This window comes from Branchiostoma belcheri, unplaced genomic scaffold, assembly GCF_001625305.1.
Source record: "Branchiostoma belcheri isolate BF01 breed outbred unplaced genomic scaffold, Haploidv18h27 scaffold96, whole genome shotgun sequence".
Classification (NCBI taxonomy): Eukaryota; Metazoa; Chordata; class Leptocardii; order Amphioxiformes; family Branchiostomatidae; genus Branchiostoma; species Branchiostoma belcheri.
Window position 1 is genome coordinate 650,366 of NW_017804642.1, and position 23,374 is coordinate 673,739.

The 23,374-nt window shown below is 38.7% G+C and overlaps 2 protein-coding genes across 4 annotated transcripts in view; both read right to left on the reverse strand.

The window, feature by feature from the left end:
- LOC109461753 overlaps nt 1–23,374 on the reverse strand; it is a 45,467-nt gene that overhangs the window by 4,365 nt on the left and 17,728 nt on the right. The window contains exons 14-24 of the mRNA XM_019758144.1: nt 15,870–16,079; nt 15,534–15,696; nt 14,409–14,618; nt 14,040–14,249; nt 13,328–13,537; nt 12,756–12,953; nt 12,484–12,585; nt 10,493–10,678; nt 9,987–10,089; nt 9,668–9,769; nt 7,758–7,966 (exon numbers count right to left, since the gene is read on the reverse strand). Coding sequence (XP_019613703.1) covers nt 7,758–7,966; nt 9,668–9,769; nt 9,987–10,089; nt 10,493–10,678; nt 12,484–12,585; nt 12,756–12,953; nt 13,328–13,537; nt 14,040–14,249; nt 14,409–14,618; nt 15,534–15,696; nt 15,870–16,079 — 1,903 coding nt within the window. The remainder of the gene's footprint in view (nt 1–7,757; nt 7,967–9,667; nt 9,770–9,986; nt 10,090–10,492; nt 10,679–12,483; nt 12,586–12,755; nt 12,954–13,327; nt 13,538–14,039; nt 14,250–14,408; nt 14,619–15,533; nt 15,697–15,869; nt 16,080–23,374) is intronic.
- On the reverse strand, nt 16,763–19,324 carry LOC109461776 (salivary glue protein Sgs-3-like). 3 transcript variants are annotated; one of them, XM_019758172.1, is made up of 4 exons: nt 19,196–19,324; nt 18,019–18,893; nt 17,701–17,839; nt 17,422–17,527 (listed from the first exon to the last, which is right to left on the reverse strand). In XM_019758172.1, the coding sequence occupies exons 1-3, from the start codon at nt 19,214–19,216 to the stop codon at nt 17,788–17,790; spliced, it is 948 nt and encodes a 315-aa protein (XP_019613731.1). In that variant the 5' UTR covers nt 19,217–19,324; the 3' UTR covers nt 17,422–17,527; nt 17,701–17,787. The 3 variants fall into 3 exon arrangements, with proteins under 3 accessions (XP_019613730.1, XP_019613731.1, XP_019613729.1); XM_019758170.1 differs by having other exon boundaries at nt 17,701–17,863; XM_019758171.1 differs by lacking the exons at nt 17,701–17,839; nt 19,196–19,324 and adding an exon at nt 16,763–17,195 and having other exon boundaries at nt 17,366–17,527; nt 18,019–18,672.

Here is a 23,374-nt window from a genome sequence, read left to right on the forward strand (position 1 = left end):
GACAAAATGTTTTAAAAAGTTATCGATATAAGTACCAGCTGGGTGTTGGTTTGATGATACCTAAATAGGGAACACAAAAATGTATGAAGGAATTTTCAATTTTCATAGTGATAAGTGTGGTTTTACCTGTTGTGACTTCTGTTGTAGGTTGCACTGTGGATAGAATCGTAGTCTTTTGAGTAGTTTGTTGCGTTGATTTTTGAGTGGTGACAATGGTTGTTGGTTTGGTTGTTTTTACAGAGGTATGTTCGGTAGTTCTTTCCGTCGTGAAGTGAGTGGTTGGGCTTATAGTTGTTGGAATCGTTGTCTCTGTTGTTCTTTTCGTCGTGAAGTGTGTGGTTGGGCTTAGAGTTGTTGGAATCGCTGTCTTCTCTGTTGTTCTTTTCGTCGTGAAGTGTGTAGTTGGGACTTTAGTTGTTGGAAGTGTAGTTCTTTCCGTCGTAATGAGTGTTGTTGGAACTATAGTTGTCGGGACTGGTGTCTTCTCTGTTGTTAGTCGAGTGGTTTGCTCTGAGATTAGACGGGAAAGGTTGGTTTTATCGATACAGTAATTATTGTAAGAACATCTAAAATGTTGATAAAGTTTACCTCTATGTACGATTCTATAGTTGTAAATTTTATCTATACTTGCACCTGCCTTTGTAGTGTATTTATAAAAGTCATATAAAAGAATCTGCAACGTATAGCTATATTACTTTGGTCTGTTGTTGTTATTTCATATACTGAAGGCTTATACGAAATGGCTAAACCTTATTTTAGAACTTTCGATTTTAGTTTCCTAAAAGAAAGTATTACCTGTGGTGATTTCTGTTGTGGGAAGTATGGTGGTTTGTGCGGTTGTTTTGAGAGTGGTTTGATGCGTTGTTTCTTCAGTGGTTGCAGACGTTGTTGGTGATGTGGTTTGTTTAGTAGTTTGTTCCGTAGTTTCCTCTGTAGCACAAACGTGTAATTAGAATAGATACTGATTGAAGTGCCAAAAATATGCGTTGGTCTTGAAGTGTTTAATAATATTGATTAGAACGTAGATGTCTTTTTGGGGATCTCCAATGCTGAAATACCATGTACAATATTGATTTGAATTTGATGTGTACACTAAGAAGTATTTGTGTACAGTACGATATTCTGTTTTTGTCGAGGTTTCAAATAATGTGTGATTGTACCTGTTGACACCTCTGTGGTTGGAAGTACTGAAGTTAAGAAAGTGGTGCTATGAGTAGTTTCTTGTGTTGATTTTTGAGTGGTGACAAGAGTGGTTGGCTTTGTTGTCTTCTCTGTAGTCTGTGCTGTAGTAGTTCTTTGAGTGGTTAACTGCGTTGTGGGTTTTTTTGTGGTCGGGAGAGATGTCTGAACTGTTGTTGGATGAGTAGACATGGCTGTGACAAGAGTTTTAAAATTTATCGTATATGTGACAGTGTTATGTTCTACTAGCTGAATTTTGGTTTGTTAATATCTTAAGAGCGAACACAAATATTCAGCAAGAAACTAGTTCCTTCCTTTTGAAAGAGTGTGATATTACCTGTTGTGGCCTCTGTTGTAGGTTGCACTGTGGATGGTAGCGTAGTCTCTTGAGTAGTTTGTTGTGTTGACTTTTGAGTGGTGACAATAGTCGTTGGTACAGTTGTTTTTTCCGTAGTGAAGTGTGTGGTCGGGTTTTGAGTTGTTGGAATCGTTGTTTTCTCTGTTGTTCTTTTCGTCGTGAAGTGTGTGGTTGGGACTTTACTTGTCGGAAGTGATGTCCTCTGTGTTGTTGGTTGTTTGGTTGTTTTTTCGGTGGTCTGTTCGGTAGTTCTTTCCGTAGTTATGAGTGTCGTCGGAACTATAGTCGTTGGAGGCGTTGTCTTCTCTGTTGTTCGCGCTGTGCTTTTCTCTGAGAATATATTAGAAAAATGATTTTTTTTGTGATTTGTTTAAGAATAATCGCTACATTGATTTTTCCGTTGGCTGCTTACTGCAAGAGATCATGAAATTATTTGTCAATATTTAGTTATTACCTTTCAAGTTCATATATCCTCGCCTTTCGCTGTAACAGCAATATCATTCGTGAGAGCTATTTCGAATATAGGTGTGATGTTTTCTTCTGGTGTTCTTTCAAGTTTGCAAAGTTTTTGTGTTAGAAATATGGAGTCTTCTTCTACCTTTTTAGTAGTTTTTTTGTGTTTGTGGAGTAGTGAGAAGAGTAGTGTCGCCGTCCTGTAGTTTTTTTTACAGAGAAGCGTGTAATTTACGCAAATATTGAGGAGCCATATTATAATTTATGCGTCTGAAAGTCTTTAAAACGACCATCCTATTACCAGTTCACGTTAGCTCATCTTATTTGTTGTCCAATTGTTCTAAAAGGAAAGACTAAAATACCATATTTGTTTGAAGTTTAAAGTGTAGCTGCTGAAAAACATTACCTGTGGTGACCTCTGTGGTGGGAAGTATGGTTGTTTGTGCGGTAGTTCTGAGCGTTGTTTGGCGTGTTGTTTGATGTGTAGTTGGTGATGTAGTTTGTTGAGTAGTTTGTGCTGTTGTTCTCTCTGTAGCAAAAATATATCATTAGGATGCATAGCACTTTAAATATTAGAAAACATAGGTGTTGGCTATAAAATGTGATAAAAGTTTGTTCTCTTGTTCTCTTTATAGCGCTAACAAAAGCGAGTCATTAAGTCATTCATGTTTGTCATAAAGTGTCCTGTAATGAATTTAAGCTGGATGTGATTTTTTTTTCCTTTGGAGAAATCAATATCATGTAGAATATTGATCTGTTGTTAATTCAATTTGTGCGCTTTGAAATGTTTGTAGTGCAATTATTTCTCCCGTGGTAGATTGCTATTGTTGTTTGGTTTTACCTGTTGACACCTCTGTGGTTGGAAGTGATGAAGTTAAGATAGTGGTGCTGTGAGTTGTTTGTTGTGTTGATTTTTGAGTGCTAACAAGAGTGGTTGGCTTTGTTGTTTTCATTGCAGTCTGTACTGCAGTGCTAGTAGTCATTTGGGTGGTCAAATTTGTGGTAGGGTGTATCGTTGTAAGGAGAGATGCTTTTAGTGTTGCTGGATGAGTGGAAATGGCTGTGACAAAATGTTTTAAAAAGATATCGATATGAGTACCAGCTGGGTGTTGGTTTGTTGATATCTTAATAGGGAACACAAAAATGTATGAAGGAATTTTCATTTTTTATAGTGATAAGTGTGGTTTTACCTGTTGTGACTTCTGTTGTAGGTTGCACTGTGGATAGAATCGTAGTCTTTTGAGTAGTTTGTTGCGTTGATTTTTGAGTGGTGACAATGGTTGTTGGTTTGGTTTTTTTTACAGAGGTATGTTCGGTAGTTCTTTCCGTCGTGAAGTGAGTGGTTGGGCTTATAGTTGTTGGAAGTGTTGTCTTCTGTTGTTCTTTCCGTCGTGAAGTGTGTGGTTGGGCTTAGAGTTGTTGGAATCGTTGTCTCTGTTGTTCTTTCCGTCGTGAAGTGTGTGGTTGGGACTTTAGTTGTTGGAAGTGTAGTTCTTTCCGTCGTAATGAGTGTTGTTGGAACTATAGTTGTCGGTACTGATGTCTTCTCTGTTGTTTGTCGAGTGGTTTGCTCTGAGATTAGACGGGAAAGGTTGCTTTTATCGATATAATTATTGTAAGAACATCTTGATTTTGTCCTGTAGCTGCTTGGTGCAGGACATTATAAAGTTTACCTCTATGTACGATTATGTAGTTGTACATTTCATTTGTACTTGTACCTGCCTTTATAGTGTATTTATAAAAGTCATATAAAAGAATCTACAACGTATAGCTATATTACTTTGGTCTGTTGTTGTTATTTCATGTACTGAAGGCTTCTACGAAATGGCTAGACCTTATCTTAGAACTTTTTATTTTAGTTTCCTAAAAGAAAGTATTACCTGTGGTGATTTCTGTTGTGGGAAGCACGGTGGTTTGTGCGGTCGTTTTGAGAGTGGTTTGATGCGTTGTTTCTTCAGTGGTTACGGACGTTGTTGGTGATGTGGTTTGTTGAGTAGTTTGTTCCGTAGTTTCCTCTGTAGCACGAACGTGTATTAAGAATAGATACTGATTTAAGTGAGAAAACATATGCGTTGGTCTTGAAATATTCTATAATAGATTGATCAGAACGTAAATGTTTTTTTGGAGAACTCAAATGCTGAAATACCATGTACAATCATATATATTGATTTGAATTTGATGTGTACACTAAGAAGTATTCGTGTGCAGTACGATATTCTGTTGTTTTTTTTCGAGGTTGCAAATAATGTGTGATTATACCTGTTGACACCTCTGTGGTTGGAAGTACTGAAGTTAAGAAAGTGGTGCTATGAGTAGTTTCTTGTGTTGATTTTTGAGTGGTGGCGAGAGTGGTTGGCTTTGTTGTCTTCTGTGTTGTCTGTGCTGCAGTAGTTCTTTGAGTGGTTAAATGCGTTGTAGGGTTTATTGTGGTCGGGAGGGATGTCTTAACTGTTGTTGGATGAGTGGACATGGCTGTGACAAGAGTTTTAAAGGTTATCGTATATGAGACAGTGTTTTATTTTTCTACTCACGTTTGTAAATATCTTGATATTGAACACAAATATGTAGCAATAAACTAGTTGTTTTCTTTGGAAAAGTGTGATTTTACCTGTTGTGGTCTCTGTTGTAGGTTGCACTGTGGATGGTAGCGTAGTCTCTTCAGTAGTTTGTTGTGTTGACTTTTGAGTGGTGACAATAGTCGTTGGTATCGTTGTTTTTTCAGTGGTCTGTTCGGTAGTTTTTTCCGTAGTGAAGTGTGTGGTCGGGTTTAGAGTTGTTGGAATCGTTGTCTCCTTCGTTGTTATTTTCGTCGTGAAATGTGTGGTTGGGACTTTAGTCGTTGGAAGTGTTGTCTTCTCTGTTGTTCTTTCCGTCGTGAAGTGTGTGGTTGGGCTTAGAGTTGTTGGAATCGTTGTCTCTGTTGTTCTTTCCGTCGTGAAGTGTGTGGTTGGGACTTTAGTTGTTGGAAGTGTAGTTCTTTCCGTCGTAATGAGTGTTGTTGGAACTATAGTTGTCGGTACTGATGTCTTCTCTGTTGTTTGTCGAGTGGTTTGCTCTGAGATTAGACGGGAAAGGTTGTTTTTATCGATATAATTATTCTAAGAACATCTTGATTTTGTCCTGTAGATGCTTGGTGCAAGGCATTATAAAGTTTACCTCTATGTACGATTATGTAGTTGTACATTTCATTTGTACTTGTACCTGTCTTCATAGTGTATTTATAAAAGTCATATAATAGAATCTACAACGTATAGCTATATTACTTTGTCTGTTGTTCTTATTTCATGTACTGAAGGCTTCTACGAAATGGCTAGACCTTATCTTAGAACTCTAGATTTTAGTTTCCTAAAAGAAAGTATTACCTGTGGTGATTTCTGTTGTGGGAAGCACGGTGGTTTGTGCGGTCGTTCTGAGAGTGGTTTGATGCGTTGTTTCTTCAGTGGTTACGGACGTTGTTGGTGATGTGGTTTGTTTAGTAGTTTGTTCCGTAGTTTCCTCTGTAGCACGAACGTGTAATTAGAATAGATACTGATTTAAGTGAGAAAACATATGCAATGGTCTTGAAATGTTCTATAATAGATTGATCAGAACGTAGATGTCTTTTTGGGGAACTCAAATGCTGAAATACCATGTACAATATTGATTTGAATTTGATGTGTACACTAAGAAGTGTATTTGTGTGCAGTACGATATTCTGTTTTTTTTTTTGAGGTTGCAAATAATGTGTGATTGTACCTGTTGACACCTCTGTGGTTGGAAGTACTGAAGTTAAGAAAGTGGTGCTATGAGTAGTTTCTTGTGTTGATTTTTGAGTGCTGGCGAGAGTGGTTGGCTTTGTTGTCATCTTTGTTGTCTGTGCTGTAGTAGTTCGTTGAGTGGTTAAATGCGTTGTAGGGTTTATTGTGGTCGGGAGGGATGTCTTAACTGTCGTTGGATGAGTGGTGATGGCTGTGACAAGACGTTAAAAAGTAATTGTATATGAGGCAGTGTTGTATTATTTTGTTCTACTCACGTTTGTTAGTACCATTGATATGGAACACAAATATGTAGCAAAAAAACTAGTTGCTTTCTTTTGGAAGAGTGTGATTTTACCTGTTGTGGTCTCTGTTGTAGGTTGCACTGTGGATGGTATCGTAGTCTCTTCAGTAGTTTGTTGTGTTGACTTTTGAGTGGTGACAATAGTCGTTGGTATAGTTGTTTTTTCAGTAGTCTGTTCGGTAGTTTTTTCCGTAGTGAAGTGTGTGGTTGGGTTTAGAGTTGTTGGAATCGTTGTCTTCTTCGTTGTTATTTTCGTCGTGAAGTGTGTGGTTGGGACTTTAGTCGTTGGAAGTGTTGTCTTCTCTGTTGTTCTTTCCGTAGTCAAGTGTGTGGTTGGGCTTAGAGTTGTTGGAATCGTTGTCTCTGTTGTTCTTTTCGTCGTGAAGTGTGTGGTTGGGACTTTAGTTGTTGGAAGTGTAGTTCTTTCCGTCGTAATGAGTGTTGTTGGAACTATAGTCGTTGGAAGTGTTGTCTTCTCTGTTGTCAGTCGAGTGGTTTGCTCTGAGATTAGAAAATAGGAATGGTTGATATTTTCGATGAAGTAATTATTAAAGGAACATCTGAGATGTTGATTTTTGTCGTCCCTAAGCTGCCTTCTGAAAGAGAACATTGAGTTTGGTAATTGTGCAGTAAGAACAATGATTGGTGTTGTCGCCTTTGCTACATGGTTAGTGCTGTAGTTTTTCTACAGAGAAGTGTATAGTGACGCAAATATAGACGAATCTGGTATTTTCTAATCTATAATCTCTAGAACGACATTTTACCAATAGACATGTGTTCATTCATGTTTTTTTGTGCTTTGTGTTGTTCAATAGGAAAATGAGGTTATCGGTGACATTGTTGCTATTGTAAGGGATGTTTCTGAATACAGAAATATTACCTGTCGTGACCTCTGTTGTGGGTAAAACGGTTGTCTGTGCAGTAGTTTTGAGGGTGGTTTGACGTGTTGTTTCTTTAGTGGTTAGGAGGGTGGTTTGACGTGTTGTTTCTTTAGTGGTTAGGAAAGTTGTTGATGATGTAGTTTGTTTAGTTGTTTGTTGTGTAGTTTTTCCTGTAGGAGAATCCATTTACATTTTATTATGAATCAATACTGTTAGGAATGTGTTAGTCATGGTAAGGTATGTACAATGTATGTGTAGTGTAATGTTTTTTTCATTGGTAGATAGCGGTAAATTTGTTTGACCTATTAAGCCCTCTATAGTCTGAAGTACTTAAGTATTGAAGGTAAGATAATGCAGTGGTGCCATGAGTAGTTTGTCGTGTTAATTATTGAGTAATTATTGAGTAATTATTTTTGTAAAGACATGTAGAAATGTCCATAAATTTTTGTCATGTGTGTTTGAATTTGGAGTTGGTATTCATATAACACATGTGTTTTTGTTGCTGGAGTTAGTATTCATTTACCCGTAGTTATCTGTGTTGTTGGCTTGACCGTTGTTGGGAAGGTGCTGAAATGTGTGGTTGGTTGTTTTGTCGTTGGGATGGTTGTTTGATGCGTGGTTTTAGCTGCAATGAAATATTCATATATCTTATATATATATTCAACATTCTTTAAAGACAACAAACTGGAGGACAGTGTATTAGGTTGTGAATCCATTTTCATCAAACAGTAACAAAGCGGTATTATTTTATGATCTACCAGCTCTCAGGTAGATGTCGATTAAGATCTTGATAGTGACTGCCCTCTTTTGGAATAAACTAAGTTTACGCAGGGATCAAATGGTATTACCTGTTGTGACCTCTGTTGTAGGTTGCACCGTGGATGGTATCGTACTCTTTTGAGTAGTTTGTTCTGTAGATTTTTGAGTGGTGACAATGGTCGTTGGTAAAGTTGTTTTTCGGTGGTCTGTTCGGTAGTTCTTTCAGTAGTGAAATGCGTTGTTGGGACTTTTGTTGTTGGAAGTGTTGTCTTCTCAGTTGTTTGTAGGGTGGTTTTCTCTAATATATGGTAGGGAAATTGATATAGTTAATGAAGTACATAATAAGGGCACCTGAGATGATTGTTCCATGATAACATAAAGTTAATTTCTATAGTGTATGGATATAGTTTATGTCTTTTTATGCTAGCCCATGTTGCATCAATAATGTCATTCATGATGTTTTCAGCATGTGAGTGCTTTTATCAAAGTGATTAAAACGTCCACTTCAGGTCATTTGGAGTTGGATTCTTCCTGGAGATTGTTGGGGGTGTTGAGCTACAGTTTGCAGTTTCGACTTTGAAAATAATCTGTCGTAGACGATGAGTAGTGGTGGCCAATGCATGAGTGTGTGTACCTGTGGTAATAGCTGTTGTTGGCTGTTTTGTGGAAGGTATCGTGCTCTTTTGAGTGGTTTTAAGTGTTGATTTATGAGTGGTGACAATGGTAGTTGGCACCGTTGTCACTTCAGTGGTTTTTGCTGATGTTCTCTCCGTTGAGATGTGCGTTGTTGGCTTTACTGTTGTGGGAAATGTTGTCTTCATTGTTGTTGGCTGAGTTGTTTTCTCTGAGAAATGAAAAAGTTTGTAGACGCTGATACTATGAAATTGTTTATGAAATTTCTTCATGACGGCATGTGTGCTTCGTGATAGGTATCATACTAGGCGCCTTTTATGTGTCAATTTGAATTTGGAAATATTTTGTAGGTGCGAGTATGGTTTTACCTGTTGTAGGTTGCACGGTGGATGGTACCGTAGACCCCTGTGTGGTTTGCTGTGTTGTTTTTGTGTGGTGGCTATTGATGTTGGTAGAGTTGTCATTTCAGTGGTGTGCTCAGTAGTTCTTTTAGTTGTAATGTGTGTTGTCGGGACTAGAGTTGTTGGAAGTGTTGTCTTCTGCGTTGTTTTTTCTGCGATAAGTGGAAAATTGTTGTTGCTGATAAAGAAACTGTAAAGACATCTGGCATGTTCTGTATTTAAGTTGTTTGCCGATATAGAGATAATGGCGGTGACTCTGTACCTTTTTGTGTAGAGCTTGAGTCAAACATTGTGTGAATAGAAGGTGTCTCATTACCTGTTTCTGTTAGTTGGTGGTGTGCATATGTTACCTAGTACCTGCAATGATCTCTATTACTGGATGCTCCGTAGATATGTAGATGTATTTGCTGACATGTTTTGGTCACTATAAATACGATGTACATTTACCTGTTGCAGTCTGTGTTGTTGGGTTTAGCGTCGTTGATATGGTGCTAACTTGTGTGGTTGGTGTGATAGTTGTGATGTGTGTTGTTTTTTCAGTAGTTTGTGGAGTTGTTTTTTCAGTGGTAACAAAAGTACTCAGTATCGTTGTATTTTCTGTTGTCTGTGAGGTAGAGCTTTTTGTAGAGGTGAGAGTTGTTGTGGCTAGTGTTGTCGGAAGTGTGGTCTGCGCCGTTGTAGGCCGAGTGGTTTTCCCTGTGATATAACATCAATCAATATCTACCATACAAATTCTCTGTTGTAAAGACATGTCGGATTGAAGATGTGTCCGTTGCAGCCGTAGTTACATTTTGTTGTTAAAAGTAGCCTAGTCGGAAGTGTTGTATCCTCTGTTGTTTGGCTATTTCTCTTCTCTGAGGTAAGATAAATTGTTATCTTAGACTAAATACTTTGTCACGACCACTTCTGGATCGTGGATGTTTTGTTTTGTATACGTTTTACTTTCAAAGGTATAGCGCGGTTACCTGTTGTAAATTGTGTCGTTGGCTTTTTCGTGGTTGGGAGGGTTGTGAGTTGTGTTGTTGGATTTTTCGTCGTTGGGATAGTGGTGACCTGTGTGGTTTTCTCTGCAACAAACAGCCCATTTTTAAGATAACTCTGTGAGCTTTGACAGTAATCTGAAGGCCTATCTTTTCCTGTTAAGTTCATTTCGTGCAAACTGTCTTGAAATATTATTCCTGCAAATGGTATTAAAAGATTATTCTTTTTCCTTTGCCAATTGCCAATTATGTTTTGTATACATACATCTGGTACGTTTTACTTTCAAAGGTATAGCGCGGTTACCTGTTGTAAATTGTGTCGTTGGCTTTTTCGTGGTTGGGAGGGTTGTAAATTGTGTTGTCGGATTTTTTCGTCGTTGGGATAGTGGTGACATGTGTTGTTTTCTCTGCAACAAACAGCCCATTTGAACTTTAAAAGCATCCTAAAACATTATCTTGTCCTTTAAAGTTAATTTCCTGCAAATGTTCTTAAGGGTATTCTTAAAAAATCAGATCATAGCAGGCTCTTTATTTTTGACGGATGGCAATTTCTGCAATGAATATCTATTTTGTACTCGTCGTAAGTTGGTGTTGATATATTGTTATGAACTGCCAATACGTAGGTGGAACTAAGATACGTTTTTCACTTCTTATAGAGGAATTACTTGTGTTTACCTGTTGTAATTTCAGTTGTAGGTTGCACCGAGGTAGGTAGAGTTTATATTAGACTGTTTCTATACTAATAGGGACTGTCGATGCGTTGGGAAAATCTATATTTCGTCATTGTTGCAGAAATTAGTGTTGTTTTACCTGTTGTAGGTTGCACTGAGGATGGTACAGTTGTTTTTTGGGTTGTTTGTTGTGTAGATTTGAGAGTGGTGACAATGGTAGTCGGTATGGTTGTCTTTTCGGTGTTCTGTTCTGTAGAGATGTGTGTTGTTGGGACCACTGTTGTTGGAAGTGTTGTCTTCCCCGTTGTAAGTCGAGTGGTTTCCTCTGAGATAAGATAAGTTGTTATTAATGACCAAATCGTCTCCTGGAATGTACGTCCGTTAGCTGCTTGTTGTAAACGGATTATCAAGGCAAGTTACAGCTCAAGACTATATTTCCGTCCTTAACCATGGTTGAAAGTCCTGTGACCTATGTAGATGACTTGGCTTTGTTGGAAATAAAATCATGACTTGTCCTGAGTCGTGAACGGCGTTGCTATTGTTTTGAAAGCCACAGCTTGCTTTGACAAACAAGCTGTAACAACAGTGATTATAAGGTCAAAGTAGTCACAATAGGGAGATCAAAATTTCATTATTCTATTATTGTTTTTTATGAAACATTCTTTGTCATCAATGTAGTTTTACCCGTGGTGATCAGGGTTGTAGGCTGAGCTGTGGAAAGTAGCGTAGATTTATGAGTAGTTTGTTGTGTAGTCTTTTGTGTAGTGACAATGGTAGTTGGTAAAGTTGTCTTTTTGGTGGTATGTGCTGTGGTTCTCTCCGTCGAGATGTGTGTTGTTGGGAATATTGTTGTTGGAAGTGTCGTTCTTTCTGTTGTAGGCCGAGTGGTTTTCTCTGTGATGAAACGAATTGTTATCCGTGACTAATTCCTCGCTTGTATGGTAGACTTGTCCGTAACTAGGTGATTTCACAAAATGTTACTAAGCTAAATGTTTACCCTGTTTGATGCATATTTTAGTATGTTTTTTTACCCGTTGTAACCAATGTTGTAGGCTGTACTGTTGAAGGAAGCGTAGATTTATGGGTTGTTTGTTGTGTTGATTTTTGTGTGGTGAAAATGGTAGTTGTCTTTTCGGTCGTCTGTCCTGAAGTTCGTTCGGTTGATTTGTGTGTTGTTGGGACTATTGTTGTAGGAAGTGTTGTCTTTTCTGTTGTAGGCCGTGTAGTTTTCTCTGTAATGAAATTCGTTGTTATCCGTGTTATATTCACACTGTTGTTTGGTCCTCTTGATTGTTGATGTGTCTATGTGTTATATAGTTTCAGCAGAGATTACTTAAGTAATGTTTACCCAGTTCAATGTTGTAGTTTCCGGTTATGCTTGCAGTTATAGTTACATAGTTTTACCTGTAGTCACCAAGGTTGTAGGATGTATTGTTGAAGGAAGCGTAGACTTAAGGGTAGTTTGTTGTGTTGTTTTTGACGTGGTGGCAATTGTGGTTGGTAAAGTTGTCTTTTCTGTGGTTTGTGTAGTAGTTTGTTCCGTCGTGATGTGTGTTGTTGGGACTATTGTTGTTGGTAGGGTTGTCCTTTCTGTTGTAAGTTGTGTGGTTTTCTCTGCAACAAACATTGTTATCTGTTACTAATTACCTGTCTTTCTCAGCAGAGATTACAACGTAATGTCTAAGAAGATTAAGTTGTGTTTTGTTATGTTTGTATTTGTATAATTTTACCCGTGGTGACCAACGTTGTAGGCTGTACTGTAGAAGGTAGCGTAGATTTATGTGTGGTTTGTAGTGTTGATTGTTCTGTGGTGACAATAGTACTTGATAAAGTTGTTCTTTCGGTTGTCTGCGTAGTAGTTCTGTCCGTCGATATATGTGTCGTTGGAACTACTGTTGTTGGAAGCGTTGTTCTCTCTGTTGTAGGTCGTGTGGTTTTCTCTGTGATGATTACAAATTGTTATCTGTGATCAAATACTGTTTTAAAGCATCTGTAATATAGATATGTTTGTTATGGATTTTACAGATTGTTTTAGCAGAGATTGCTAAAGTACTGTTTATCGAGTTTGTATTTTCTGACCTGTTGCTGTAGTTATGTTTACTTTTACTTTCAAAGGTATAGCTCAGTTACCTGTTGTAATTTGTGTCGTTGGCTTTTTCGTGGTTGGGAGGGTTGTGAATTGTGTTGTTGGATTTTTCGTCGTTGGGATAGTGGTGACATGTGTTGTTTTCCCTGCAATGAAAAAAATCAACTTAAATCATTGTTGGAAAGAATGTTTTTCAAGACCAACCCATTTTAATATAAGTTGTCTTTATTGCATTGTTCTTGCAAAGTGCATTAAAATGTATAGTTTTGCTCTCTCCGGTAAAAACGATGACATATTTTTCAAACAGCCATTTTACCTGTCGTGACTTCTGTTGTAGGTTGCACTGATGATGGTATCGTGGTCCTTTGGGTTGTTTGTTGTGTAGATTTGAGAGTGGTGACAATGGTAGTCGGTATGGTTGTCTTTTCGGTGGTCTGTTCTGTAGAGATGTGTGTTGTTGGGACTATTGTTGTTGGGAGTGTTGTCTTCCCCGTTGTAACTCGAGTGGTTTCCTCTGAGATTAGATTTGTTATAAAATTGTTATCAAACTGTTATCTATGACAAAACATCTCCTAGAATGTATGTCATTTTCCTGATAGCTGTAATAGAAATAATCAAGGTCAGTAACAACGAGTTAGGAAATGCATTTTCGTCATGGAATTATAGTTTCAACTAAGAAAATACTGTTTTATCCATATATATATGTAGAATGGGTAATGGTAAGAATATCTGTTGTAGGCTGTGTACTTTTGTTAGATGACAAAATTGTTTTCTGTTACTTATAACTATGCTGTAGAATATCTAAAATAATGATGTTAACAGGTTATTGCTGTATGGCTTATCTTTTACTGCCTTGTTTGCCTATGTTTTAATACATTATAGTTTTACCTGTAGTGACCAACGAGGTAGGCTGTACTGTTGAAGGAAGCGTGGATTTGTGGGTAGTTTGTTGTGTTGTACTTTGTGTGGTTACAATTGTAGTTGGTAAAGTTGTCTTTTCTGTAGTCTGAGCTGTAGTTCTTTTCGTGGAGATGTGTGTCGTTGGAACTATGGTAGTAGGGAGTGTTGTCTTTTCTGTTGTAGGCCGTGTAGTTTTCTCTGAGATGGGAAAATTGTTTTCTGTGACTTATAACTATGCTGTATGATATCTAAAACAAAGATGGGTTGTTAATTGGTCGTTTCTGTATGGATCACTAAAGGTAGCCTTTATGTTTACTGCCTTGGCTGCCTATGTGCGTAGTAAATTGTAGGTTTACCTGTGGTGACCAACGAGGTAGGCTGTACTGTTGATGGAAGCGTGGATTTGTGGGTAGTTTGTTGTGTTGTCTGAGTTGTTGTTCTTTCAGTGGAGACGTGTGTCGTTGGAACTACGGTTGTAGGGAGTGTTGTCTTTTCTGTTGTATGTCGTGTTGTTTTCTCTGAGATGAGACAAAATTGTTTCTGTGACGTATAACTATGTTGTAGGATATGTCAAAGATGTGTTTGTTCAAGACCTCCATGACCAGATTACGAATTTGGGGCACAAGACCTCTAAGTCAATCTTTACCACGTTAACTGCCTTGCCTGCCTTTAGTTTGTATGTGCTAAATTGCAGTTTTACCTGTGGTGACCAACGTGGTAGGTTGAACTGTTGATGGAAGCGTGGATTTGTGGGTAGTTTGTTGTGTTGTTCTTTGTGTGGTTACAATTGTAGTTGGTAAAGTTGTCTTTTCGGTGGTGCGAGCTGTAGTTTTTTCCGTGGAAATATGTGTCGTTGGAACTAAGGTAGTAGGAAGTGTTGTCTTTTCTGTCGTAGGACGTGTAGTTTTCTCTGAGATGGGAAAATTGTTTTCTGTGACTTATAACTATGCTTTAGTGCATTTTAACAGAGATGTCCTTATTTACAAATTTTTTATGTATAGATCATTAAGATAATCTTATCGAGTTTACTGTTTTGTCTGAGTATGTGTGAAGTAAATTGTAGTTTTACCCGTGGTGACCAAGGTTGTAGGTTGTAATGTTGAAGGAAGAGTGGATTTGTGGGTTGTTTGTTGTGTTGTGTTTTGTGTGGTTACAATAGTGGTTGGCAAAGTTGTCTTTTCGCTTGTTTGTGCAGAAGTTCTTTCCGTGGATATGTGTGTCGTTTGGACTGGGGTTGTTTGAAGTGTCGTCATGTGTGTTGTAGGGCGTGTAGTTTTCTCTGAGATGGGACCAATTGTTATCTGTTATTCATCACAATGCTGTTGGGCACCTGAAACATCACAATGCTGTTGGGCACCTGAAACGTAGAACAAAATCTACAAATTACCAAGCTAATGTTTTTCGAGTTAAGCGTGCTCTCTGAGTGTGTGTGTCGTAAGTTGTAGTTTTACCGGTGGTGACCAAGGTTGTAGGCTGTACTGTTGAAGGAAGCGTGGATTTCTGGGAAGTTTGTTGTGTTGATATTTCTGTGGTTAAACTAGTAGTTGGTAAAGTTGTCCTTTCGGTGGTCTGAGCTGTAGTTCTTTCAGTGGAGACGTGTGTCGTTGGAACCACGGTTGTGGGGAGAGTTGTCTTTTCTGTTATAAGCCGTGTAGTTTTGTCTGAGGTGTGACAAATTGTTTTCTTTGACTTTATATATATGCTGTATGGTATCTAAGAATGATGTGCTTGGTAGCAGAATGTTTCTGTATAGATCACTGAAGTAATCTTTATCTAGATTGCTGTCTTGTCTGTTGATGAGTGTAGTAAATTGCAGTTTTACCTGTGGTGACCAACGAGGTAGGCTGTACTGTTGAAGGAAGCGTGGATTTATGGGTAGTTAGTTGTGTTGTACTTTGTGTGGTTACAATAGTAGTTGCTAAAGTTGTCTTTTCTGTGGTCTGAGCTGTAGTTCTTTTCGTGGAGATGTGTGTCGTTGGAACTATAGTAGTAGGGAGTGTTGTCTTTTCTGTTGTAGGCCGTGTAGTTTTCTCTGAGTTTAGACAAATTGTTTTCTGTGACTTAAAACTATACTGTATGATATCTGAAACAAAGTTGGGCTGTTAATTGATTGTTTCTGTATAGATCACTAAAGGTATCCTTTGTTATGTTTACTGCCTTGGCTGCCTATGTTCGTAGTAAATTGTAGATTTACCTGTGGTGACCAACGAGGTAGGCTGTACTGTTGATGGAAGCGTGGATTTGTGGGTAGTTTGTTGTGTTGTCTGAGCTGTTGTTCTTTTCAGTGGAGACGTGTGTCGTTGGAACTACGGTTGTAGGGAGTGTTGTCTTTTCTGTTGTATGTCGTGTAGTTTTCTCTGAGATGAGACAAAATGGTTTCTGTGACGTATAACTATGTTGAAGGATATGTCAAAGATGTGTTTGTTAAAGACCTCCATGTCCAGATTACGATTTTGGGGCACAAAGATCTCTAAGTCAATCCACGTTAACTGCCTTGCCTGCCTTTGTATGTGCTAAATTGTAGTTTTACCTGTAGTGACCAACGTGGTAGGTTGAACTGTTGAAGGAAGCGTGGATTCGTGGGTAGTTTGTTGTGTTGTTCTTTGTGTGGTTACAATTGTAGTTGGTAAAGTTGTCTTTTCGGTGGTGTGAGCTGTAGTTTTTTCCGTGGAAATATGTGTCGTTGGAACTATGGTAGTAGGAAGTGTTGTCTTTTCTGTCGTAGGACGTGTAGTTTTCTCTGAGATGGGAAAATTGTTTTCTGTGACTTATAACTATGCTTTAGTGCATTTTAAAGTCGTTATTAACAAACTTTTTTATGTATAGAAAATTAAGCTAATCTTATCGAGTTTACTGTTTTGTCTGAGTATGTGTGTAGTAAATTGTAGTTTTACCCGTGGTTGACCAAGCTGTAGGTTGTAATGTTGAAGGAGAGTGGATTTGTGGGTAGTTTGTTGTGTTGTGTTTTGTGTGGTGACAATAGTGGTTGGCAAAGTTGTCTTTTCGATTGTTTGTGCAGAAGTTCTTTCCGTGGATATGTGTGTCGTTTGGACTGGGGTTGTTTGAAGTGTCGTCATGTGTGTTGTAGGGCGTGTAGTTTTCTCTGAGATGGGACCAATTGTTATCTGTTATTCATCACAATGCTGTTGGGCACCTGAAACATCACAATGCTGTTGGGCACCTGAAACGTAGAACAAATTCTACAAATTACCAAGCTAATGTTTTTTGAATTAATCGCGCTTTCTGAGTGTGTGTGTCGTAAGTTGTAGTTTTACCGGTGGTGACCAAGGTTGTAGGCTGTACTGTTGAAGGAAGCGTGGATTTCTGGGACGTTTGTTGTGTTGATATTTCTGTGGTTAAACTAGTAGTTGGTAAAGTTGTCCTTTCGGTGGTCTGAGCTGTAGTTCTTTCAGTGGAGACGTGTGTCGTTGGAACAACGGTTGTGGGGAGAGTTGTCTTTTCTGTTGTAAGCCGTGTAGTTTTCTCTGAGGTGTGACAAATTGTTTTCTTTGACTTTATATATATGCTGTATGGTATCTAAGAATGATGTGCTTGGTAGCAGAATGTTTCTGTATAGATCACTGAAGTAATCTTTATCTAGATTGCTGTCTTGTCTGTTGATGAGTGTAGTAAATTGCAGTTTTACCTGTGGTGACCAACGAGGTAGGCTGTACTGTTGAAGGAAGCGTGGATTTATGGGTAGTTTGTTGTGTTGTACTTTGTGTGGTTACAATAGTAGTTGGTAAAGTTGTCTTTTCTGTGGTCTGAGCTGTAGTTCTTTCCGTGGAGATGTGTGTCGTTGGAACTATGGTAGTAGGGAGTGTTGTCTTTTCTGTTGTAGGCCGTGTAGTTTTCTCTGAGTTTAGACAAATTGTTTTCTGTCACTTATAACTATACTGTATGATATCTAAAACAAAGATGGGTTGTTAATTGGTTATTTCTGTATACAGTAGTAGATTACTCAAGGTAACCTTTGTTATGTTTACTTCCTTGGCTGCCTATGTGTGTAGTAAATTGTAGGTTTACCTGTGGTGACCAACGAGGTAGGCTGTACTGTTGATGGAAGAGTGGATTTGTGTGTAGTTTGTTGTGTTGTCTGAGCTGTTGTTCTTTCAGTGGAGACGTGTGTCGTTGGAACTACGGTTGTAGGGAGTGTTGTCTTTTCTGTTGTATGTTGTGTAGTTTTCTCTGAGATGAGACAAAATGGTTTCTGTGACGTATAACTATGTTGTAGGATATGTCAAAGATGTGTTTGTTAAAGACCTCCATGACCAGATTACGATTTTGGGGCGCAAGATCTCTAAGTCAATTCCACGTTAACTGCCTTGTCTGCCTATGACTGTGCTAAATTGTAGTTTTACCTGTAGTGACCAACGTGGTAGGCTGAACTGTTGATGGAAGCGTGGATTTGTGGGTAAGTTTGTTGTGTTGTCTGAGTTGTTGTTCTTTCAGTGGAGATGCGTGTCGTTGGAACTATGGTAGTAGGGAGTGTTGTCTTTTCTGTCGTAGGACGTGTAGTTTTCTCTGAGATTTAAATATTATTTTATGTGACTTCTAACTATGCTGTAGGATATCTAAGACAAAGATATGCTGTCAACATATTGATTCCAGATTATTGTTCTAATCTTAGTCGTGTTAACTGCATGTCTGTTTATGTGTGTAATAAATTGTAGTTTTACCTGTGGTGACTTGAGTTGTTACATGCGCTGTGGTAGGGATTGTGGTGACTTTTGTTGTTTCGAGGGTGGTTACTTGAGTTGTTGGATGCGCTGTGGTAGGGATGGTGGTGACTTTCGTCGTTGGCTTTGTTGTTTGGAGGGTGGTTACTTGAGTTGTTGGATGCGCTGTGGTAGGGATGGTGGTGACTTTTGTTGTTTGAAGGGTGGTTACTTGAGTTGTTGGATTCGCTGTGGTAGGGATGGTGGTGACTTTCGTCGTTGGCTTTGTTGTTTGGAGGGTGGTTACTTGAGTTGTTGGATTCGCTGTGGTAGGGATGGTGGTGACTTTTGTTGTTTGAAGGGTGGTTACTTGAGTTGTTGGATGCGCTGTGGTAGGGATGGTGGTGACTTTCGTCGTTGGCTTTGTTGTTTGGAGAGTGGTTACTTGAGTTGTTGGATTCGCTGTGGTCGGGATGGTGGTGACTTTTGTTGTTTGAAGGGTGGTTACTTGAGTTGTTGGATGCGCTGTGGTAGGGATGGTGGTGACTTTCGTCGTTAACATAGTGGTCAGTTGCGTTGTTGGGTCCCCTGTTGTCGGGATGGTTGTAAAATGCGTCGTTGGATGTCCTGTTGTTGGGATGGTTGTAAAATGCGTTGTTGGTTGCCCTGTTGTCGGGATGGTGGTGATATGCGTCGTCGGTTGCCCTGTTGTCGGGATGGTTGTAAAATGCGTTGTTGGACGCTTTGTTGTCGGGATGGTGGTGATATGCGTTGTTGGTTGCTTTGTTGTCGGGATGGTGGTGATATGCGTTGTTGGTTGCCCTGTTGTTGGGATGGTCGTGATATGCGTTGTTGGATGCCTGTTGTCGGGATGGTGGTGAAATGCGTCGTTGCAACTTTGAACAAACAATATTCGGTGTTAGATTCCATCTATCGAGACAAATATAAAAGAATGCTTAGAATTATCGGATTTGTAGGCCATATATGATAGAGCATCTCCATCTTCATTTACTACTTTTAAGCAGGTGGTGGTATTTTGAATTCTTTCTCTGTTAGTAGTATCCTCAACCCTATTTGTGTTAAGGAGGTGAGGATCAGCTGTAACAGCCGTATGTATCATACTAAATAAGTGTGTCACAAGTATATGGACGGACAAGAGAAACATTCTGAGATAATGACATTTGCAATAGGTCCTCACCTTCACAAGACACCCACCCATCCCCTACGAAGCCATCGTGGCAAGAACAGTTGTATCCATACTCCCAAGACGGATAACAGGTGGCATTCGTGTGGCATTCGTATGGGACTGTACCATGGACATCGTACGTGATTGTCTCATTTTGTATCGCTTGGTGTGTCCCATCCATTGTCCCATTGCAGCCCCATAAAACCTTCAGTGCTGTAGGAAAGAGAACATTATTTGATGATTTTATCTTGAACCGTTCGAGGATATTTGCAATTGGTATATACAAGTGCATAATAATTCGTTGGGTAAATGTTACTGATTCAGAGCTTTCACGACTTCTGCTTATGGAGACACATGAAATATAGCCAAGAGAATTTAGAGGATCGAAGGCGTTTCTAGGCGTGAAAGCATATCTTATTTGACATTGCAAGTACATTTGTATTATCTAGCTTGAAAGAAGTCTATTTGTTTAGACAAACCCATACCTTCCATCCCAGTAGCCGTCTGGTCTACAGTGTAATTTCCAGTGTAATTTCCAATTGTGTCTCCTGACAAGCTTTCCACCAGGTTGGTTATATTTGCCTCTTCCTCCGGGTGAACCTCAACCTCAACTACAGGAGTCACACTTCCATGCCTGAGTAGCAAGCGCAACAATTTTTCATCATATTTTCTTCATCGGTCAGTACCTTTACTGGTATTCATATGGATCTGTTCCCAATTAATCAATAAGTGTGGCGTGCTTATATATATATATATATATATTATTATATATATATATATTTATTTATATTATACCCGGGCCGCGATAACGTTCGATAGCGGGTTCCGGACCGGGCCGTACTTTACGGTACGGCCCGGTCCGGAACCCGTTATCGAACGCTTCCATGGCTTCCATAAAACGATTCGAACGCGTTTCGCCCTACCCGCTTGTGCCCCTTTCGAAAATTCGAATACAGAATCCGGACGTTGGAATTGATGTTGTTGCATTTTTAGGGTTTAGTGGCACCAACTTTTGGCTCATCTTGCATTGAAAGGCGCGTTTTCTTGGGTGGGTATGATATAAATAAAATACAACACGGTGTATTCCGCATCGCCCTCGGTCCCGGCCCTCCCGCGAGTCGGATCGCCCTCCGGCCTGCGGCCGTCGGGCGATCCGACCCGCGGTCGGGCCGATACCTCGGGCGATACGGAATACCCCGTGTTGTATATCTATATATGTGTGTGTGTGTGTGTGTGTCTGTGTGTGTGTGTCTGTGTGTATACATGTAAGTCTAGATCCCTCCGTAACTGGAAGGCTGTATTTTCTTCGTACCTTACGTCGAGGACAGTGATTCTTCCTATCCTGAAAAATCTGAAGAACCAAAGTAGCTGTAAAAACCAAAAAACAGGTGATCGTTAGTTCATTCCATCTTAACAAGGTTTATATATCCCAGACAAGACACGATTCTACGTTCTAGCTAGCATTTCCTCTATCAATTTGTTTCTCATTTTATAGCTATTACATTATCTTACAGCTATTACATTATACGTCGATGAAGGTTAGGCATTCAGGTATTGATATGCATGAGAAACTGTTACTGGATAGATTTTAAAGCAACTGGATAGATTTAAAAAAAACTGAAAACTGTCAGACGTTTCAAGTAGCATTCATAAATAGCATCAGTGACGAAAAGTAGTGGATGCTACTTGAAACGTCTGACAGTTTTTTTTTTAATCTACCCCGTTGCTTGAGCTATGAAAGTCTATTCAGTTGATTGGGCGACAGATTCCTTGTGATTAGTACAAAGTACGTAGTAAGTTACATATTAAGTACCACACGAATGAAGTCCAGTATGAAGTTCCAGAGGCTGTCAAACGTTGCCGTAACGTTGGCAAAGTTCAGGTTTACCAACCGAAATGCACAGTACACGATGATGAACCTGCGACCTAATGAGGATTAAGAAATTGATAACGTTTATAAAAAGCAGCAAACTGTTTGTTGAAAATTAAAAGAAAAGATATTTCTATTTCAGCAGATGTACAGAATTACAGATATATTCTTAAATGAAGAATCATATTTACGAGGTGTAGTTGTTGTTGGGGTGGTGACCAGTGGCGTTGGTGTGGTGGTGGTGACCAGTGGCGTTACTGTGGTTGAAACAGTGGTATCTGAAATGAAATTGAAAAAGAATTTAAACACATAATCCAATTTTCGATTAACCCAAAGGGACAATAGTGAATGTTAATGTAAATGTTGCTGTAGTCGGTATCAATATGAAATTTTACCCGTTGTAACCTTTGTTGTAGGCTGTACTGTGGACAGCAGCGTAGATTTATTTGTATCTTGCTGTGTTTTAAGTGTGGTGCCAACAAAAGTTGCTAACATTTTTGTCAACGTCTGTGCACTAGTTCCTGGTCGATTTATGTCGTTCGGACTATTGCTGTTGGAAGTGTTTAGAATGTGTGAGTTCATCAAACCAATTCTGAGACCAATTATTCTGTTCTCTTGGGATCTGGTGCGTATATTTGCTCATTAACAGATTGCTTGAGCAATGATTGCTGGTCCAACTTTAAGAAGTTTAACTTTTAATTTTCGAAGGACATCATACAAGGACCTTGTATTTTCTATAATATAAACAGGTTTGTAGCAATGTTTACCAAATATTGTATTGCTAGTGGGTTAGTGTTTTGCCTGTGATATTGTCTGTATTTGAATGCAACCTCACGTATTCCTGTTGTAATTTGTGCTTGGCTTTACCGTGTTTTGAAGAGTCGACACCTGTGTGGTTAGCTTTACCGTGGTTAGTGATAGGTGTGGTTTCGTATGAGGTTTGGTAAGGTTTACTCCATGCTTTTTATTAGTATTAGCTTTGCTTTGCTTTTAAAGACATCTGCAACATCAAGAATTTTGAATCAAATGTTTCTATGTTAAAGAGTAAGCAAGGTCGTTATTCTTTGGTATCAAAATAAGTTTACCCGTTGTAGATTGTACTGTAGATTGTGGCGTGGATTTTTGGGTGGTTTGCTGTGTTGATTTTGCGGTGGTTTGTGCTGTAGTCCTTTCTGTCGACACTTGTGTTGTTGGGACTGCTGTTGTTGTTAGAGTTGTCTTCTCTGTTGTGGGTCTTGTGGTTTTATCTGGTATTGTATATGATTATTAATACTTGTATATAATTATCAATGACTAGGTACCATTAAAAGAACATTTATGTTTATGAATAAGGTAGTAAATTGCTGTAATTTACAACATGTTGTTGAAGGTATTAGTTAACATGAGAAGAAATATGTAACAGCGGAAATTTTAAATTGAATGTTTCCATGTTAAAGAGAATTCCATCTTAATATTTTATTATCGGTATCGAAGTAGTTTACCCGTGGTGATTAAGGTTGTAGGTGGTACTGATGACAGTAGCGTAGATTTATGGGTAGTTTGTTGGGTTGATTTTTGTGTGGTGACAATAGTAGTTGGTAAAGTTGTCTTTTCGGTGGTTTGTGCGGTAGTTCGTTCCGTCGTTATTTGTGTCGTTGGGGCCACTGTTGTTGACAGAGTTGTCTTCTGTGTTGTAGGCAGTGTCGTTTTCTCTACGATTTTATATAAAGATATATATTGTTATCAATCAATATATACTTGGTTAAGACTTGCTTTCAGATTAACTCGTTCCACTTAGATGGTACTTTTTCAATAAGGTTTGCAGTGGGGTTAAGATAAACGACGACTAGATACTCTTGACAGGATATTTTGTTTAGAGACCGTTAAAATTACATTTTATAGACAATGTAGTTAATTGCTGTCGCTTGCACTATTATGCTCTTTAAACTACTAGTATTTGTTTTGTTGAAAAAGAAATCTCCAATAGCGGTAATTTGAAGCGTTTTTATGTTAATAATGAATTAGCCTCTGCCATTATTATATCATCCGTATCAAAGTAGTTTACCCGTGGTGATCAAGGTTGTAGGCGGTACTGATGACAGTAGCGTAGATTTATGGGTAGTTTGTTGGGTTGATTTTTGTGTGGTGACAATGGTAGTTGGCAAAGTTGTCCTTTTGGTGGTTTGTGCAGTAGTTCTTTCCGTCGTTATTTGTGTCGTTGGGACTTCTGTTGTTTGAGGAGTTGTCTTCTCCGTTGTAGGCCGTGTGGTTTTCTCTACGATTTTGTATATATATATATATATATATATATATTGTTATCAATCACTATATACTTGGTCAAG